This window comes from Peromyscus leucopus, chromosome 16_21 (assembly GCF_004664715.2).
Source record: "Peromyscus leucopus breed LL Stock chromosome 16_21, UCI_PerLeu_2.1, whole genome shotgun sequence".
NCBI classification, from domain to species: domain Eukaryota; kingdom Metazoa; phylum Chordata; class Mammalia; order Rodentia; family Cricetidae; genus Peromyscus; species Peromyscus leucopus.
The window spans coordinates 61,328,716-61,350,432 of NC_051084.1; the positions used below are offsets into that span (position 1 = coordinate 61,328,716).

The 21,717-nt window shown below is 44.2% G+C and overlaps 1 protein-coding gene across 3 annotated transcripts; it reads right to left on the reverse strand.

Annotated features, from left to right (window-relative positions):
- Positions 1-558: 558 nt before the first annotated feature.
- Positions 559-21,027, reverse strand: LOC114692343 (glutathione S-transferase alpha-3-like). 3 transcript variants are annotated; one of them, XM_028868071.2, is made up of 7 exons: positions 13,764-13,790; positions 12,687-12,794; positions 8,264-8,315; positions 8,033-8,165; positions 6,424-6,565; positions 2,405-2,536; positions 559-1,350 (listed from the first exon to the last, which is right to left on the reverse strand). In XM_028868071.2, exons 1-7 carry the CDS (start codon positions 13,773-13,775, stop codon positions 1,231-1,233), a joined length of 699 nt encoding a protein of 232 aa, XP_028723904.1. In that variant the 5' UTR covers positions 13,776-13,790; the 3' UTR covers positions 559-1,230. The 3 variants fall into 3 exon arrangements, with proteins under 3 accessions (XP_028723904.1, XP_037055699.1, XP_028723905.1); XM_028868072.2 differs by lacking the exon at positions 13,764-13,790 and adding an exon at positions 20,929-21,027 and having other exon boundaries at positions 1,231-1,350; XM_037199804.1 differs by lacking the exon at positions 8,264-8,315 and having other exon boundaries at positions 13,764-13,800.
- Positions 21,028-21,717: the final 690 nt, after the last annotated feature.

Genomic DNA, 21,717 nt, shown 5'->3' on the forward strand with positions numbered 1-21,717 from the left:
GAGAGCAGTCAATGCTCTTAGTCACTGAGCCATCTCTCCAGCCCCCGGATGCTACATTTCTTTTCATAAACTGTGAGAGGTAGTAAGTGTTCATTGTTTTAAGTCACTAAAGTTTAGCAGATTGTCTTATGAACCCGTAGACAGCATCCTCAGAGGCCCCCCTTTGACCTCCCACTCAGCATTAACTTACCTCTAGCATAGCACTATTGGCTAAATTCTGTCTCCTAAAGAGATGTTTTTTAACTCAGGACACCTGTCAATGTGATGTCATCTGGAAAGAAGGTCCCTACAGATGTAATCAAGCTGAGGTCATATCTGTAAGGGTGTTCCCAAACGTGATAATTTATGTCCTTATCAGAAGGGGGAAATGCGTATGTACACACACACACACACACACACACACACACACACACACACACACACGAACATGAAGGCAGAGTTTAGGGTAGTGTATCAACCCAAGAACACTCTAACATAGGAACAAGCTAAGAAGGATCCTTCCCTGATGCCATCAGCTGGAGCCTGGAGCACAACAGAACTGATTTCAAATGCACACCATTCGGAACGCTGAGAGAGTAAGTTTTTATTATCTTAAGGTGCAAAGTCTGTGCCATATTGTCAGAGCAGCCTTAGAATATGATTCTTGGAGAAAACCTAGTTGAATTAGAATCATCTTGTTTTGTCATTTCTCAGCAATCTTCACAAAGCTGACACTATTTCTGACTCATTCATCATTTACCCAGCTCCAGGAGCAACAGATGCTCAAGACTGGATATAAGTGTGCAAATGAATGAGTGAATGAGAAAAATATTATTTGAAGGAACAGAATTCTTTAAAAAAAAATGTGTTATTCAGGAAGTTATCAAAACACATCAGAAAAGATTATTTTTGCATAAGCCAAAGCACCAGATAAAAAAATTCTGCTTAATTATTAAAATGTTTAAATTTTAAATAAATGACAAAGTTGTTTTTTAATAGATCTGAGTTTAAACATCTTCCTCTGATTGTTTAAATTCAAAGGGACATCTTAGGAGGTGATCATGATTTCAAATTTGTTCAAAACCCAACAGATGATACTACAACTATATTCACATTTTATGTCTAACAAGATCAGCACATAATGGTTGGAAACCTTCGTTGGCTCCATGAGAATTAGGACCAGCCCTGGGCACCTCAGTGTTGGAAAACTTGGAAGACAGGGAACCTGTGCACTATCCTGCCCAGTCTCCTTTAAAAGAAGGTCTTCTTAAGCTCTTCTACAAATTTCTCGTCCTCAAAAGGCTTCCTCTGGCTGCCGGGTTGGAGAAACTTCTTCACTGTGGGGAGGTTGCTGACTCTGGTTCTCAGGGCCTGCAATATAAAAACCTCAAAGTAAGGGGCTGGAGAGATGGCTCAGCGGTTAAGAACACTTGCTGCTCTTCCAAAGGTCCTGAGTTCAATTCCCAGCAACCACATGGTGGCTCACAACCATCTGTAATGAGATCTGGTGCCCTCTTCTGGCCTGCAGGGATACATGCAGACAAAACACTGTATACATAATAAATAAATAAATCTTTAAAAAAAATATTAAAAAAAAAAACTCAAAGTGAGGCCCAAAGCAGTATATCCCAGGGAATCTGAGCCCCTTCCTGAACGAAAACCAAATAACTCCCTTCAGCAACATGAAGGAAGAGCCTGGGGAACAGATCATAGAGGCAAAGAGCGGGAAGTAAGGCTGAATAGCCCTACCTTCTGGTGCACCCCGAAGACTTTAGTCATCCCCACCTCCCTTCTTGCTCTTGAACCATATAGTATTGCCCCCAGTGGAAAGGAAAATGAAGAGAAATGTTGGTCAGATGTCAATACTGAGAAACCCTCACACAGGTGAAATCAAGATACTGAGTAGGAAGGATGACAATATAGAGCGGGAAAACCAGAGTCCAGACTTAATGGACTTATCACAATGAGAGATGGGAAGAGGGGTTTCTGTGTTTGAGGAGTATGTGCACACGCTGAGAGAAATACAATGTCTGCTAATGGGGGCTGGATCTGAGAGACAGAAACCAGATAGGAAGAGAGCTGCTAAGATAGACTTGGTGTACAATGATATGGGCATCTAAGATCAGGAGAATCCCCGAGAAATCAGGATCTGAACCTGCAATGGAAAGGGAGCTTGGGGAGAGAGCTGGGTGCTGGCATCGTCTCATTGTACAAGGTCAAATTATACTTGTTGAGGTAGTGTCTAGGCCAAATTTCCTGGTCCAACAGGACTCTCTTCACACTCCAGAAACAGACCTGGAAGACCAATTTCCGGTTGGTGGAGGGGGACTCAAAACTGGATATGGCTAAATGCCAGCTGCCCCACAGTATGCAAAGACTTGGGCCACGAGCGGAGGGCTGACTGTGAGGGACTGAGCTATCTCACCTGAAGCAGGGGGAAGCTGGCCACAATGCTGTCATTCAGCTCCTCCACGTGGTAGAGAAGTTCGACCACATGAATGTCAGCCCTGCTCAGCCGGTTCCCAACAAGGTAGTCTTGCCCATGGCCCTTCAACACCTGCAGAATTTAGGAAATTGACCCATGAACATAAACAGTCAGGTGGAACACCAGTATTTCCCTGACCCATTCAGTCCAAATCTTCTGCAGCCTCCTGGAGGAAGTGTAGAGTCCTGGATCTCTCTCTCGGACCCTGACATGGAGGATAGGGAGACATGAGGTCTGCTATCGCCTCCACTAAAGCCAAAAGGATCCCTTCATTTTCATCCCACATGATATTCACATCCCCCGCCTGTTCCTGCATTTTACCCATTGTCAAGGGCTTACCTCCTGCTGCGGTTTCTCCCTGTTCACACCATCCTAAAACTGGCAGTTTCCCCCCTCAGCTCTCTTTATACACAATGAAAAGTTGCTCAACTTTCACAGCAGGACCCTTCATCCATGAGTAGGCCATTTTTGTGTCTACAGTTCTCCTCTTGTCTGTTTCCCTCATCTTTTAGATGTCTCTGGGATCGAAAGTCAACTTGAGAGACTGAGGCGATAGCTTAGTTGGTAAAGTGCCTGGTAAGAAAGCGCAAGGACCTGATTTCACATCCCCAGAATCCACTTTTAAAAATGGGACAGGGGGCTGGACCAATGGCTCAGCAGTTAAGAGTACTGGCTGCTCTTCTAGAGGTCCTGGGTTCAATTCCCAGCACCCACTTGGTGGTTCACAACTGTCTATAACATGGGATTGGAGGCTCTCTTCTGGAGTGCATCTACATATAGACAAAAAAAAAACCCACTCCATATACATAAAATAAATAAATGCTTTTTTTTAAAAAGTGGGACATGATGATACATGCATGTATTTTTGTTTTGTTTTTATTTTCCAGACAGGGTTTCTCTGTGTGGCCATGGCTACCCTGGAACTCACTCTGTAGACCAGGCTGGACTCAAACTCACAGAGCTCTACCTGTCCCTTGCTCCCTGGTACTGGAACTAAAGGCATACACCATCACCACCCAGCTCAGTGCTGGCACATGCCTGTACCTTGGGAGATGTAGCAAAAGCAGGTGAGCACCTGAAGCTCATCGGCCCGCCAGCCTAGCAGAATGATGAGCTTTACCTTGCATTTAAAATAAAGGTGGAGAGTGATTGAGGAAAGATAATTGATATCAGCCTGGGACCTCCACCTGCGTGCACATGCACACACACCACGTACAAAAACATCACTCATGCTCATGTGCTCACAATGAAATTAATAAAGACAATTTGAACCACCATCTTGGCAACAACAGCTTTCATTCTTAACACTGTGGTGTAATCGGCAAGCCGGAGTGTGGAGGGTAACTGAACTTAGGCCTGTACCTAAGAACTTGTTTCATTGGTGGAGAGTGGGATGGAGAGATGGACACATATGATGAAGACAACCCCACGGGATGTCCAACCCTCTACATCCATGGTGAGTGTCATGTGGCCTCTAGAACATCTCTCAGCTTTTCTCAATGTATGAAAATTAGATGACAACTGGGAAGGACTAATACATGATATTTAAGATCCATGAATAAGAGAAAAAAACCAAACACACACGGAACTACCTGTTAAAGATATTTGTCTTGCCGGGCGGTGGTGGCGCACGCCTTTAATCCCAGCACTCGGGAGGCAGAGGCAGGCGGATCTCTGTGAGTTCGAGGCCAGCCTGGGCTACCAAGTGAGTTCCAGGAAAAGGCGCAAAGCTACACAGAGAAACCCTGTCTCGAAAAACAAAAACAAAACAAAAAAAAAAAGATATTTGCCTTTATGTCCCAATAAACATATTGGGAGAGAATAAATACAAAAAGAAGTATGAATGATTGCTTGGTATAAAAACAAAGCACAATATACTTTTTACACTTATTATATCTGTTTGTGTGAGTGTGTGTGTGTGTGTGTGTGTGTGTCTGTCTGTCTGTCTGTCTATGTCTGCTGTGTCTGTGTGTCCACCTGCCACAGCACCTGTGTGGAGGTCAGAGGCCAACCCAAGGGAATGAGTTTTCTCCCTCTACGACGTGGGTCCCAGGGATCAAACTCAGGTCATCGGGTTTGGGAGCAAGCACCTTTGCCCACCAGACCATCTTTTCAGCCCATGTAATTTACACTATGCAATTACACTCCAGGAATGCTTTGTTGTTGTTGTTGTTGTTTTGAGACAGGGTTTCTCAGTGCAGCTTTGGTGCCTGTCCTGGATCTTGCTCTTAGACCAGGCTAGCCTCGAACTCACAGAGATCCGCCTGGCTCTGCCTCCCGAGTGCTGGGATTAAAGGTGTGCTCCACCACTGCCCAGCATGGAATACTTTTATTTCATAGTATAGGTGACTTAAGTGTTAAGAATGGCTGTGGAGATGATCCTCACGTGACATGCCTTACACTATCAGTATCACAAAGAGCAGGGTAGATCTGATCACAGGCTGGCAGCTGCTTACCTTGGACCCAGCACACAAGCAACAACCTAACATTGGTTGGATGGATGAATGAATGATCTAATGCTCCACAACTTAAGCAATAATTCCTTTATTTATTTACAAGTCTGTATTGTTTGTGCTCAGTTTTTGACTCATGATCTTATTCAGCCTGACTTCAGGTGATTTCCATCTTAAAATATTTATCTCACATACAGAGAGAAGTCTTAGTAAGGCAGGTACTAGATACAATATCAGGAAAATATCCCTAAATCCTGGAGATTTTTAAAAATATAATTTCATTTCTTTATTTTATATGTCAGCGTATAAACTTCCTGTCTCTGAAATATTGCTGTATTCTCCAGATGGGCAGCTGGTCTCAGGTCTCCTGGCCCTTGGTGTCAGATGATCATCTAATGTGTTGCTTTCATCCTGTTGATTCTGAGTCAACATCACAGTGCCCTGCAAGATCTGTTCCAACCTCTAATGTAGTCAACATCACAGTACTCTGCATGATCTATTACAGCCTCTAACGTAGCCAACATCATGGTGCCCTGCATGATCTATTCCAACCTCTAATGTAGTCAGCATTACGGTGTTCTCCAAGATCTATTCTAACCTGTAATGTGGCTCAGACCTTCACACAGTCCAGCTCTAATTGTGACCATGAAGTTATACCATGCTGAAAATTCTAGTAAAGTCAATTTTTTCTGAAACTAGTGATCTCTGACATAACTAGAGCAATGCCTCTACACAATACCTTCAGAATTGGGGTGCTAGATTAATCCTCATAGAAGTCCTTTGAAAAGGAAGGTCAGTGTTCTGGCAACATCAGGTGCCATTTTCCTCCTATCTTTGTTGAACTGAATGTCTGTGATCCCCCAAAGTTCATACACTAAGATTCTAACTCATGATATGACACAGTTTTTAGGTGCAACATTTGAGAAATAATCATATGCACTTATTAATGACAATAGCGCTCTCTCGCTCTCTCTCTCTCTCTCTCTCTCTCTCTTTCCTTAAGATGGGACCTCATATAGCCAAAGTAGCTGAGGATGATCTTGAACTTGTTCTTCTGGCCCCCACCTCCCGAGGGCAGGGACTACAGGTGTGCTGGTGTTACAGGCGTGTACCACCGTATCTGATTTATGTGGTGCTGTAGATGGGACCCATGGCTTTGTCCATACTAGGCAAGTATTCTACCAACTGAGCTGCAGCCCAGGCCTCCCACTGTTGAGATGATAATGGTACCTCTGAGAGCTCCTGTGAGCCATCTGCCATGTGAAGATGCAGCTAGACGTCAAGTATCCATGAACCAAGAAGCAAGATCTTACGAGAAAAAAAAATCTACCAGAGCATTATACTTCTCAGCCCCCAGAATTATCAGAAAAAGTATCTTCACCTGTGAAGCATAAGCCACTTAGTCCATGGCATTTTTATTATAGTAGTCCTAAATTAGAAGATACTCACTAGACTATGATGTCCTCTGCACTCAGTGCCCTTGAAGGTGACACAGCCTCCACTTACCTCTTCAAAGGCGGGAAGGTGACACTTCCTTGCTTTCCGTATGATCTGGGCAAGGCTTGCATCTTTCTCCCCAGGTGGAAGGAATGGATAGCGAATAATCATTTCATTCAAATCGATCGTGCCTTCTGTATACATGTCAATCCTGAAAGATAAAATTCTTCCTCAAATATTGCCATCCTGTCTTGCATTCATTGATTAAAAACCTAAGAGGATGCAACTTGGACGGTGACCAAGGGACACTACCTTCAGTGGGGCCTCCAACTTTCATTCACCAGTTAACATTGGTTTCTTAGCTACACAGGGGAGACGACATTTGTGATGTTTTGCTACCCATGTAACTAATACAGGCGGAAAGAGCACCAGCGATCCACCAGAGTCAGTACTGAGAGAATGTGGCATGCACAGCCACGAAACCTACAAAGAGGGTTTGCTGTCAGCTGTGGTACGGCCTATGCCCTACAGACCCTCAGAGTCCCTGGCACAGCTGTTCAGGCTCTGCTATCCCTCCCTAATCCTACTGCATGGCTCAGGCTCCCTCAGACCTAATGTCAGAAGCTTTCCCAATTGTTTTCCATTAAAAACAGATCCACTGCACCCTCCTGTTCTATCACCTAATTGTAGCCGTGCTGGCATTTCTTGAGTCCCCATCTAAAATAGCATCTCACTAAATACTATTTTTGTTTTTTATGACCACAGGTGTGGAGCATAGGAAAGATTGAATGATATTTGAAATGAAGTTGATAAATTACTTTTTAAAAATACTCAGTCTATTGAGATACATTCATAACCATAATCGCCACCCAAGCATCTTATTCAGTGCTTTTCTGTATATTCACTGAAGTTGCTAAGGACAACATTCTCCAGTCTCACACTTTTCAACTTCACTGGGTAATAATAAGACCCAAGCCCCAACCCCTCCAACCAACTCTAGACAGCTTCTAATCTAATTTCTGTCTCTATGGATTTTAGTCTTCTGGACATTTTAAACAAAAGAAAACACAATGTGTGGCATATTACGTCCTATCTCTCTTATGTAACAAAATACTAAGGCTGTCCCATTAGTCTGTCCATCCCTCTGTGCAGATACAATTCATTGTGTTTCCTCATCCATTCAACTGTTGGTCATTTTTCACTTTTTAAATATTATGAACAACGTAGCTATGAACACTTTGAAATAAACATAATCAAAGATGCATGCTCATTTCTCCTGGATATATTTCTCATGGAATTACTGTGTCATTAGTAACTTCCATGTCTAACCTTTGCAGAAACTGCTAAGAGCCTTGCCTCTAAAGACTCAGCAAATGGAAACAGGACTCTACCATCCTGACTTCATAGTTCCTTAGAGTTTTCAAAGCCCTGACCCAAGAGCTTGATCCTACTGTATAATCACAGATCTCTATACCCATGAACTCTGCCCTGCTTTACATTACAGTTCTCTAAGGGCAGCCAGGTTTACAATTCCCTCTCCACAGGTGTCTCCCTCCTCAATATCTGTGCAGATGCCCAGCCTGTGGTTGTGATCTCCCTCCCACAGCTATGCTCACTCAAGAGGGGATTTAAATCCTTCTCATGTTATCTGTTCATAAGTACAGGAAACTCATCATACAGGGCTCTCTCCTTCATGTCCTTCCCATAGAGGTTGTATTTGGAGGCGATGTAGTTGAGAATGGCCCTGGTCTGCACCAGCTTCATTCCGTCAATCTCCACCATGGGCACTTGCCGGAACATCAAACTCCCATCTATTGGACGAAGCAAATGAAAAGAAGAACAAGTTTTCTATGGCTCATATATGTTCAAAATGGTATGTTTGTTAACTAAGACAGACATTAATTCTTACCATTTTTTAACCTTTTCAAGTCTTTTTGTGTTTTAATGTATTTTTCTTCAAACTGTAAAGCAAAAAATAGTACATGAGTTCTTGTTAACCATCCCACTGTGTTTGAGCTTCTCACATGATAGCACCTGCACCAGAGTGGAGGGAAACATTCTTTAGTAGGGACACTGATAAGCTGGTTTTAGCCATGCAGAAACTGATTGCAGAGATAAAGAACAAAGGCAGAGGAACTGCACACACCTGCTCAGTCTTACAGTTCACCTCCACCATGCCCACACCTGTGTCCGTGATGAGGCCATGGCATTGGGGGAATGGTATTAGAGGGAAGAGACTGAGAATTTCTCCTAATCACATCACAGGAAAGTCTGTGTTTCTGAGAGAGATGAGAACAGAACTTTTTGTGTTTCTACCACGGGATGTGCCAAGGACATAAACATCTAACTTTGTGCCAGTAAGAGGCCTCTGCTGGAATGACAGTACTTCATTCCCAAGAGGCTGTTTGGTGAATAAAATGGGCTTAGTTGATCCATAACTTTAACCTTTTAACAATTGTTATACAACGGTCTGCCCTGGAAAAGATGGGGTGCATTAAGATAGAATTCTACATTTAAGGAACGAATCAAAGAGTTATCACATTATTTTTCTCTAAAAACAAAGCCACCTTTGATTTCTGATGACTGTAGAGGGTGAAATGGTACCTTTGTAAGGTGACATTGATTAGACACAGTAATAAACTTTGTGACTTAGCAACCTAATGTTTAAGTTAATATAAAGACTAAGTCACTATATGTGTAATTAACTTTGGAAAGTTCCAAGTTTACACTAAGTGCTAGATAGATGTGAGTCAGCGTTTGGATTTAACAGGTGCTGTTACTTCATCATATAATCCTATATTTTTCTTTAAATCACTCTAATGCTGGTGAAGATACAGCTTGGTCTTGATCTGCATTCAATCATTTAAACCTTGTCCTGAGGCAAAGGCACTTGGGTTGGAGTGGCAGCCAGTAGCAGAGATGTCTCTGTCTGGTCACATGTAAGGAAACATCAGGATAAAAACCAGTTCTTTTTTAACATACATTATTCAGTGGGCAGACCCTTTCTCCATCCAAAAGACTATCAAGACAGTCAAGAAGATCTTTGGATTTCAATGATGGTGTGTTCTGGTTTAAAATGAGACTGCCTCAATCAGACTATGTGATCCGGGAAGTCCTTTGGCACCAGCAAGCCTTTGGTTGTTCTTTAAAATGGGGACAAAGCACTTCCTTAAACAGACTGATGTAGTGTTGCCAAAATATATCATAGTGGGTCAGGTCCACATAAGCCAAGCAATAAGCAATGTGAGTGTTGGCAGCGGCTGCTGTGTTTTTCTGGAGTTCCCTATAAAGAACAGTCAGGGTTTGGGGGTTCCTAGCATGCTGTGAAGAACAGCATCTTATGGTTCTACACATTCATACAGGTCACATTACAGAAATACTAAGAGGATGTGTTCAGTCAGTTTATCAAAGGTTCCTTCAAATAAAACATAAGGGACATGCTGGTCATTGCAGAAGGGTGGTGGGGTGGGATGCAGTTGGCTAGTATGGTGTTGATGGAGGGGGGCTGGTGGTGAATAACAGTGCTGTAATTATCACTACTGGGGCACAGAGAGCCCAGAAGACCTAAGTAAATGTCTTCAGACAGTCTTGGACATTATCTTCTTCAGTCACACTGGGATGAAAAATGGGAAACCATAGGCTGTAGCAGGACAGGCCCATAGGGTCGAGGAAATTGGCTCAGACCAGTTGCCAAGGCATACATATAACCATACTTCCTTATGAGCCAACCTGGAGTCTGCCTGAGGGCCCAGCAATAGGCTCTCTCAGAGTTCCTGATTGATATCAGAGTTCCTGATCGTGCCCAGTCAATGAGGGACGACCACACAATGCCACCAGATTGCGACACAGACTGGGTGCTGGGAGGAGGGTATATAAGGCCTTCCCCATTATTAAATAAAGGAGTCTGCTGTTTGCCTTCAACTGACTCCCAGTGTCTGAGTCATTGACACCGCGCCTTCTCACCCTTCCCTCCGAGGGAGCTGTTAGGATCCAGCAACAATAGGCTAGTCCCATGAACTATAATCTTTTGAACTTATGCTGTCCATAAGAACATATTCCTGCACCATATACCTGGCATCTAGACTGTTGAAGCCAGATTACTTATTTATAGAAGTACAACAACCTAGACTGGCACTACAGTTTATGTTTATCACATGCTTATTTCTTTGTGAAATCGAGAAAGGATCGGGCCAAAGTCCTTGCATTCATGAAGCAACAGAGAGATAATAACAAGACTTGGGTAAACTCATTGCTATGAGGATGAAGGAAGGCACTAGAAGCTTTCCTAAAAGGATGTGACCTCACTCCTTAACTTTCCTCTTTTACTCTCCTATGAATGACAAGACCTTCTAAGAATATAAATAACTTTCCAATCAAGAAATCCTCACAATTGCTGGGGCCTTCTGGTCTGAATCAAGAACTGTTTGTTTGTTTGTTTGTTTTCCCCCAAGGCACTTTAGGGGGCAGAACCATAGTCCAAAGAATCTTACCAGGTTCTTGCTCAAGCAGTAGGAATCCTGTCAAACACTTGACCCTGTCTTCCTAGATATAGAAGCTATCATACCACAGGGACCCACCCAGTGGTATGCCCCAGTACCAAACACAGTATTGGCACATAATAGATGCTGCAACAAGTAATTGCTGAGCAAATATGCCCTGTGGTTAACAAGTAGTTACTGCTGTTATCTACCCACCTCTCATTTGTGTTATGTATTTTCATTGTCATTATTTCTTTTCTGATAGTATACATCTTAATTATTTTATGATGGAAATTTAGAAAATGTATAAATATGCAGCAAAGCATATTGCTGATCCACATCTACCCTCACCAGTCATCTTGAGCCAACGGGCTTTCCTCTACATACCCCACCCTCTTCCCTTCTTCTGTAATAACCTGAAGGAATCCCAGCAACTATGCACAGCCATGGCTGCCATTACAATGTTCCATCCAACATGACTGTCTATTCAAGGTTGCTCGAGCAGGCTGCAGTACAACTGACGTATTCCTGTTGTTTAGTGGATACACAGCCGAAGAAGAGTAAGAGAAGAGAGGAACTGCAGAAGTGAACAATCCCCTGGAAAATTCCCAGTGAAGAGAGTAGTGGAGCATTTTAAGGTCTTAAGGGTTCCTCTTCTTTTCAGTCATACACAGGCTGTAGATCAAGCCTTTACCACATGGACCTTTCAAGGACATTTCTGATCCGATCTATAGCCAATAGAAATGTTCTAGGAGGGACATCCACTTACTCCTCATTCACTGACTCACTCAGACCAGTGTCTAGTCTGCTAAGTGGCTTATGTAAATGTCCACCATTTGTGTCTTTTAAATCCTAACTTCACCGTGCCTTTTCTATGCTTAGGTTTGCTTACATACACAAGTGTTTATCATTGTATTATAATTACCTACAGTGTTCAGTATATGGCATGCTGTGTGAGTTTATGATCTTAGGAACATAAGCTACACTATATAGCATAGGTCAGTAGTAGGCCACAACCCCCGCATTGTATCTAAGAATATTCCACGATGGTGAATGAGTAGCAGTGAGACTCACTGGGTGAAGGTGCCTGCAGCTAAGACTGATGATCTGAGTTCTAGCCCCAGAACCTACACTTCCACAAGATGTCATCCGACCTACACACACACACACCACACACACACACACACACACACACACACCACACATACACACACACATACACATACACACACACCACACATACACACACACATACACATACACACACACCACACATACACACACACATACACATACACACACACACCACACATACACACACACACACTACACACATATACACACACACACAGCATGCCATATGCATACACATACACAAATAAAACTGCATAAAACTGCATACATTTATGAGTGATATATTTCTTAAAATGTACTACCATGATTAATAAATACATGGACATATTTCATATTTCAATAATTTGTTTCTCTAAAGCATAGGAATTTTGTGAAAAATAATTCTCACACACAATCACAACAAAAACAGTAATTGAGCGTCATCACTCAGTACCCACATCTCTAATTGTTACTTAAATGACACAGATTCTTCTTCAGTTTGTTTAAACAAAAACAAGGTCTGTAAAAGTGATGTTTCTTGTGTTTATTTTGAAATTATTTGTAAGAAAGATTGAACAATCTCTTAGGTCAAGCCTGTGAATCTCTTAAGAATTGGAATTTTTATTCACACTTCAACTCTTAATAAATCATTCAGTGAGAAACATCATCTGATTTCTGTGAGGAAAGTGTTTCACTCAGTCACCTCAGGTCCGACTTAAGATGGCTTCTCTTAGAACTTACCTCCACTCCAGCTGCAGCCAAGAGCCAGCGCACAGACTCCATTCGGCCCCGTGAATTGAAGTAGTGAAGGATGGGCTTGCTTGCCGTGATGACCGTCATTTTGTTTCTCTAAACATGAATGAATAAAAGAGGACTCCTTTTAGTATATTTACTTTATAGATGGAGATATTGGGGTTTCTGGGGAGACTTGCTCATATGCAAGGCAGTTCTGGGCTTTCACAGTCACTTCTACTGAAAGCCAGTTACTTTCATGGACAGTGGTGTTGACAATACGGTGGCAATCCCAAAAGAAACAAAATAGAGCAGGGGGGATAATGGAATGCAGGAAAATAATACATGGTGAGTCCTCAGCTTCATGCATATGTATCCTGCATGCATGGGCATACATGTACATGCTCAGTCATTATAAATGATAATATACATATTGAGGGAGCCCAGTCAAAGTAGTTTGATAGCCCCTGCTCTATCTCAAACTGCTTGGAAGACAGGAGGTAGCAAAGAATCAGAACACGAAAACCAGCAGCTCCTGGCATGGACACAACCAATCGTATCAGGATACTATGGGGAATCGGCTCATTGAAAGCAGGAGCACAAGATCTGAGACCTGGAGGAAATGGCTCCACTCTCCTCTTCAATCTGAAGCTCTTTTAGAAAACATTTAGATCTACCTGCTTTAGATCTAAATACACACACACACACACACACACACACACACACACATGATTTCAAAACACAAACGCACAGAGGGACCAATTGGGAGAAGGAAAGAGGCCAGTTGGGAGGGGCAGATTAGTGTAGTGAGGGGGGAATATCAGTACAAGGGCATATGTATGTGCAAATCTGACAACACAACTCACTGTTTTACATGCCAACTGTAAGTTAAAGGGTTTTTTTGATTAAAGAAAAATTATTCTTACAGGTTGTTCATTTTTTTTTTTTAGATAAAAGCAACAATATACTGGCTTTCTAAGAAAATGTGTGACTTGGATTACAGAAATCCAATTTTAAAACAATTATTTTAAAATGTGCAACTAAAAAAACTATAACATATAAAACACTTAAAAACACACAACTCACTTGTCTTATCATTGTAGATCATCGAGTATATTGTACATTCTTATCGGGTAGTGGAGGTGGCACAGATAATTGTTAGGGATGGAGAACCAAGAGATTCAGCCCCCACAATACTGCTCAGGGATCCCCGATCATGTTACAGAGGGAAAGGAAGTTTTATCTTATGAAGTATTTTACCAAATGCTCCTTGCCGTTTCTAAAAAGGAGGTTGTCAAAGGCCAGGGCAAAATGAGGGTTGAAGGTTCCTATAAAGTTCTGCTGGGTAAACAGAAAATGAGAGATGAATGATTTGCTGTGGGTGGGCTATACAATCCTCCTTCATAGCACCAAGGAGTAATTCTCCCTCTGCAACTACCACGGCAATGGCCCCTGATGCTCCCCTTACAGAGAACCAACCTGCCCCTGCTCTCCCCGGAACGCCATGGCAGGGATTCTCTCCTCCACTCAGGAGCCCTCTTGAGCTCTGTGCTGCCCTCAAGGCCCTCGGCCATGTTTTCCCAGTCAGCCAACTGGGTGTAAAGGGAGGGAGCAAGAAGAGCAGCTGACTCCTGAATGCCTTTTTGTGAACAGCCTTTCAACCACAGGACGGGAGGAGAAATCAAGAAGAAGTCCACACGGTGGTACTTTGACAACCCAAAACTGCTGAATGAATTGAAGAATACAATAACTATATCTGTCTAATTAAGAAAATGGAGTTGGGGGAGCTGGAGAGATGGCTCAGAGTTTAAAAACCTGTTAAATCCGAGTTTGGTTCCCACACACTTGTCAGATGGATCACAACCACGTGTAACTTCAGCTCCAGGAGGTCTGATGCCCCCCTCTGTCTCCTGAGTCACAGATGAATATGTTCCCACATAGACATACATAATTAAACAGAAATCTTTTTATAAAGAAAATGGATTGGGGGGGTAACCATAGCTCAGGGGTAGGACCCTTGCCTAGCACCACAAAAAGGAGAGGGGGAGTCTTGTCCTGAAAGAAATATAATCAGTGATGAGTCTAGAGAATTAAGAAAACTGTCTCTGGGTTGTTCAAAAACACTGGGTCAAGAGTGTCATAACTTAACAGTTGGAAGGGAGATATAGGTTGAAACTCCTCCATTTGGGGATATATAAACTCAATAGACTGTCTCATATCTGACTCACATTTTTCTCTTGTGAAAGCAGTTTATAATATATTTTGAGGGCTATTGAGAAGTTACAATGAACTAAGGTAAACATAGTATTGATAAACTGTTATAAAAGGCTAGTCACAGCTCCCTAGCCCTGGGGAGATGGGTTCATGCATGAACACCCTGCTAGCCCAGGTGAGGCTGAACATAGGCACCCACCTCTCCCTGGGGCCTGGTGAAGGTGTTCAGCACTGTCAAGGGTTGTTAAATATTAAGTACAAATTAGGTGTCAATAAAAATATTAGTTCCACATTCAACTTTCTTAAGTCTTTCTTGTAAACAAAAATTTCAATGCTTTGATGAATTATTAAAACTCATAAAGCAGGCTGTTTGACAGGCTCTCCTTATCTTCTGTCTGGGCAGCCTTGAGCAGGGAACTGTCAGTCAAGCAGTCCCATCACTGGTAACAGGCTGGATGGCTCTCGGAAGTCCAGATGTTTGGAAAACTTTTTTTTTTTTTTTGGTTTTTCGAGACAGGGTTTCTCTGTGTAGCTTTGCATCTTTCCTGGAACTCACTTGGTAGCCCAGGATGGCCTCGAACTCATAGAGATCCACCTGGCTCTGCCTCCCGAGTGCTGGGATTAAAGTCGTGCGCCACCACTGCCCGGCTGGGAAACTTTATAATAACTCTAAAACCCTTCAGCAGCTGGAGAGGAAGACACGTCCCAGCTGTGACCACTCCAGATAGCCTGCACGTGCCTAGAAAAGTGGCACTCTAAGCAAGATGAACTTGGTGAATTCCAGATGACCTTGCATAGGCTGCAGTCATTTTCACTAAGGCCAGAGGCAGGGCAGGGTTCTCCCAATAAGGTCTGAGATGAATGCCAACAGTCCTTCATTGTGTCAAGACTATTGGGACGGGTGCCAGCACACTTGCCATACCTCCTTATCTGCCTTCTCTTCAGCTGCCAAGCAGCTGGCCAGCCACTCCTCAGTCTATGCTACAGCCGCTCCGTTGTCCTACTTCACTGTTGCTGTGGTAGCTAGGCTACTGGTTTGTGACCAATTCAGCCATGCTACAAAGATGGAAGAACACTCAAGAGGAGCCTTTGACTGACCCTAATACTTTAAAACAAGGTGGGGCAGCACGTGAGTACAGTACATCTCACTGATAAATCACTAAGCAAAGCAAGCAATCCAGTTACAGATGCAGAAGGATGTCAGCACAATAAGGCAAACCTCACATGCAAATGAAGGTTTGTATTTGCACCAATCATAGCATTGTGCCATTTGTCCCAGCCACAGCAGTCCCTCTGCTAAGCCACAAGGGGGAGTTGTTTCCTCTCCTGCCTAGGTGGAAATGGTTGCTGCAATTCTTGTGTAGTTTCCTCAAGGCATCTGCAGAGGGTTCAGAATAAGAGTGTTGGCAAAAAAAGACTTTAGCTGGCTGTTTGCCTGACAGTTCTTTTGGTTAAGGCAGCCAGGACAGCGAGAGACATCGAAGTCTTTGCTTATTCCAGGAACATGCACATGAGAAGGTGTGCTTACAGTAAGAACCTGAAGGCGTTATCGTTAGCATTTATTACTGATTTTGTTGTTGTTGTTTTTTCGAGACAGGGTTTCTTTGTGTAGCTTTGCGCCTTTCCTGGAACTCACTTTGGAGACCAGGCTGGCCTCGAACTCACAGAGATCCACCTGCCTCTGTCTCCCGAGTGCTGGGATTAAAGGCGTGAGCCACCACGGCCCGGCCTATTACTGACTTTTAACAGCACTTTAATGATGCTTAACATCTGCCTCGTGCCCCAGGGAGAGACAAGTGTCCCACAGCTTTCTCCAAACTATGGGGACTTAACTGACAAAAGATGAAGGCTCAGCCCCTATGAACTTAAAATCTATGGTAGAAACTGATATTAAATAAGTAATGTCAGAATAATTCAAGGGAAGTCTAAGTTGAGAAAATACAATACAATAGCGGCTGAAGGTAAAACAGACTAATGGGAGCCAACAACGTCTATAACGGTTCAGGGAAGGTCCTGTGAGCCAGGCAGAAAAGGGAAAGCATGCAAATAGTAGCTACACAGATCGGATTAAAAAGTCTGGACATTCATGTTCATGTATATTTCAGAGAAACAACCCTTTGGTGTAAGTATGGCCCATGCGGTATTTGAGGCATACTTACATTGATAATTACTATTTGTTTTCTGGACGTTCTTATTTGACTTGACCTTCCGCATCTTGCCTGGCAATGTAGCAAGAAAGTATTCCAGCTCGCCAGCAGTTGCTTTTTACAAACACTGCCTTCGAGCTGAGCACAAAATAGAGGCTTATCATTTGCTGAAATCTGTACTGCATTCATGAAAACCACGCAGTTCAGGTTCTTGAAAAAGCCCACCACACAGACAAAGCAAAATCTAACTGAGCTCTTTCTGGCTTCAGTTGAAACTTCGAGAGGGAGCAGTCAGCCCACTGTTTTGTAAGAGCAGCAGCAGCAGCGACGCTCCCTTAGCGGCAATCAAGAGAAGTCATGACAATAAAAGCCAGGTTTAAGTTCAAGGGAACAGCCAGGGTGACAAGAAAAGGGATGGTGGGAATACAGAAGACCAAGAATAAAGTTGTAGGGAGGACAAAAAGGTGAGCTTGAAGAAAGGAGGATGTAGCTCAGCTGACAGAATGCTTATCTCGCACACACGTGGCCCTGTGCTCAAGCTCCAACACTACATAAAAACTGGGCATGCTCTTGCATGCCTTGTAATCCCAGCATTTGAGAAGGATCACAAGTTCAAGAGTACCCCTGGCTAGTTCAAGTTCGAAGCCAGCATGGGCCACATGAGAGCCTGTCTCAAAAAGAGAGACAGGGGTTGCGGTATGGGCTCCAGAATGCAGAAACTGAAGGAGGATGGAAGCCTACAAGAGCTGAGAGCCATGGAATAAAAACTGCAAGCCCTGCCACTAGAAAAGCTCCAAACAGTAGTCCAGTTTTCAACTGCAAAGGATCTCAAATACTCAGGCACAGAAGCCAAGAGCGATCGAGTTCCTAGACCTATACAAGAGTCGCACCACTAGAGGGCGCCGCCTGCCGTCGGTCCCACCTGCCTGCTGTCTGTACTCACTACAGTCAACACAAAAGACACAAAAGCCGCCAAAGGTCGGTACTGGCAAGTCTTCGAACCTGCACAGGATTTCATAAGAGGTCAAGGCTAAAGGAACCCAGCCAACTGAGTGCTAACAGTTTGGGAGATAGCCTGACCATAGAAGCAACACAAAAAAGTTAACTTCAGGGGGCTAGAGAAATGGGTCAGCTGTTAAGAGCACTGGTTGCTCCTCCAGAGAACCGGGAACCAGCAGCCACATGGTGGTCCAAAGCCATTTGTAACTCCAGTTCCAGGGGATCTGGTAACCTCTTCTGGCCTCTGTAGGCACCAGGTGATACAGGTAAAAACATCCATACATAGAAAATGGAGGGGAAAAAAAAAGTTAACTTAAAAAAATTATTCATCACTGTGCCAACTTTCTTCTTCCACACATGGAGTTTAAGATAAAATGTCTCCCCTTCCCCTAAAACAAGTTTACATTGGATTCCCTGGATCCTGTGAATGTAACTCTACCTGGGAAAAGGTTCCTGGAAGATGCACTTAAGAACTTTCTGATAAGAAGATTCTGAATTATCCAGACAAACCTTAACATAATGGTAAGTGCCTGAAGAAGGTGACAGACAGACACACACAAGGTGAAGCGGTAGAACAGATTGGAAGGATGTGGCCACATCCCATGTGTTGAGTGACTTTTCCTGGGGCACCACTCACAGGGAACCAAGTAGACTAGTGTGGGAAGCCATGTGCAGGGTGACTTCCAGCAGCGTGGGCAAGGAGTGACTTAGAGAATGACGTAGGAAGGATTTTCTCCCAGAGCTTCCAAAGCCTGAGGACCGACTGACACCTTCCCTGTGGACTGCCGACCTTCACAGGTATAATAGAATCCATTTTCCCAGAGTCACCAAATGTCTATAAATCTACAACAGGAGCCAAACAAACTCATACACACACACACACGTTCCTACATATCCCTCCTATTATTCCAGAACTGCCTTGAAACAGCGCCAGATACCACGGCACCTTATTTATGTTATCACAATTAATCTACATAATTATACAACCCTCTTAAAATTTAAAATTCCATTATTTTGCCTCCTTCTTAGCTCTCTAATTTCCTCAATTATACCAGAAAGGTTCCTTCCTAGTTTACTTTAGTATTTGAACCAGAGCAAGGTCCACAGAATACACCTGAGTGATATGAAGGAATGTATTTTATAGCAATGGATGAATGAACAGAGACAAGGTCACACACAGGTTGTGGGAATGCGAGAGAAATTCCCAGAGCACAGACCCATCCATCCCCTAGAGTTTTGCTGTATGCATGCTCTTGCTCACAATGCAATCATCTATTTGTGCTCCAACACAGCTGGCCATGAGACAACTGGACTCACGGGGGTGTGGACACAACACAGTGGCCTTCAAACAGCTTGACCACACAGCTGCCATGACAGGCTTCTGGCAGGCAACACCTGGACCCATGAAAAGCCATGAGCTGCCCTCACCCAGTGGGGCCTGCATCTAAGAGGAAATACCTGACATTCCAAACATTCCCTATACACCTAGACAAATGTCAGTCAATCAGGGTCCTGAACCCTCGAAATCCCCTCACCCCAACCTCTGCTATGATTAAAAACCCCACCCTGCCTGGGCCCTGGGCTCTCTGCTCTCCACTGCATCTGACAGACAGAGAGACCAAGCCCCTCGCTTGAAATTAAAAGCTCTTTGCTTTTACATGCGGGATTTGGTCTCCCTGGTGGTCTTTTGGGGGTCCCCGAGATCTGGGCATAACTCTAGGGCTCTGTGGAGAATCAGAGGACAGCCCAATACTGTCTGAGAAGCAGGGAGGTGGGGGGAGTTAAACATGGCCAGGTGAGAAAGGTTTGCCAAGCAGTGTCAGTCAATGTGCCCCACCTGGGAGCAAAATGGCCTTACGACACTCAAGGGGTACACTGTGCTGGTGGTCGGGAATGGGTAGGGGTGCAAGGAAGTATCTTGTAGGCAACAGGGAACGGGATTTAAAGGATTTTTTTTTAAAAAAAGGAAGCATATTCAGCCGGGCGGTGGTGGCGCACGCCTTTAATCCCAGCACTCGGGAGGCAGAGGCAGGCGGATCTCTGTGAGTTCGAGGCCAGCCTGGTCAACAGAGTGAATTCCAGGAAAGGCGCAAGCAAAGCTACACAGAGAAACACTGTCTCGAAAAACCATTTTTTAAAAAAGGAAGCATATTCAGATTGATTTTTGAAAAACTATTCTGGTTGCAAATGGAGAAGAGACTAAAGCAAGGGACCCCACCCCCACACCCTCCCACCCCTTCACCCCACCCCCGCCTGTCTGCTCCCTCTCTCTTCCCAGCTCGCTAACACAAGAATTCCTGTAAGAGGCCTTATTTTATTCTACCCGCTGGTGATGGTAGAGGCCACCCCTGATCGCTGTGTCCAGGCCTAAGACAAGTCAGGGAGAAGTGACCATCGGCTTCAAACTGATACAGCCACTTACGAGCTGTGAAAACTAGGCATATTCTTTAACCGCTCTAACTTGGTGCGTTTCTACATGCCAAGGCTTTAACCATTACGTTCCCTTGAGGTCCCTGGATTTGAAAGACATTTCCCAGTGACGTCTGTATGATTCTGAGAAGATCAGAATTCATGAGCTCACCCTGCAACCTTCACCAAAACCCCAGCTCCAGGAAGATGGAAGGCGGGGTGGCTGGGAGATTTGGGTCTGAGAGAAGTTTAGAAATTCAAAACTGTCCGCAGGTGGCATGGGCGGGAACTGCCTTGGCACCATGGTTTACAGTCGCGGAGGGACAGCGAAGGCCTCTTTATTTCTGCACCTTAGCAAGAAAATACAGGGCAGGGAGGTCTGCCCCGTGGGATGCATATACATCATCCGCTGTCCTAGATGAACTGAGGCTAAAGGGAAAAAAGAAACGGCGTTGGCAGACAGCGACACGCAAGCGCAGTACCTCTTTCAGGAAGCAATCTCAGCGCAGCCGCATTCCCTCGGTGCGGCCCACTTTATCCTGCGGGCAGGGTTAGCCCCGCAGCGCGCATGTGCGGATCTCTAGGTTCAGCCCCGCCCAGCAGCGTGGGTGCGGCTCAGCCACCTAGAGAGTTCGCACTAGCAAACAGCTCCTAGATCCCGGCTGGATACTGCTGCCTTCTGCTGGACTGGCTGACACTTGCAGCAGGTGCATTATCTGGTGCATCTTCGGCTAGATCCCAGAAGGAAGGAAAGATTTTTAGCACGAAAGAAGTTTGTCTTTCAGGGGACCCACCCTGGTGGAACCTCTCCCGATGCCAAACAACGTACTCACTGTCTATAAATTGTTCCTATTTTTAGTACAGGGAGCCGAAGTTCCAAAATGTGAAGTAGGATGTCCGGTCAGAGTCCAAGTTGATCTGGTTTAAAGCCCGAGTTCCCTTACAGCTTACTGTCTCTAGGATCAGACAGATGTGGGCGTGACATCAAGATCCTGCTTTTACACTGTGAGACCAGAGCTGCCAGCCTTACAAGTCCTGGAGGAATAGTACAGAATGCAAGAGTTGGAAAGCGTTTTGAATCTTGCCAGTCCAGGGAAATCAGTTCCCAGAAAAGAACTGTAAGTTGGCATGAAGTCGTGCCTCTTGGTAAATTCTCACGCCGCTCCAGTTTTGCTCTCCAGACTGAAAATAGTAACCAGGACGAACCCTCTGCTCTCTGTTCCACAGCAGCAGCCCAGGTATTGAGGAAGAATCCAGGATGCTGTGGTGTG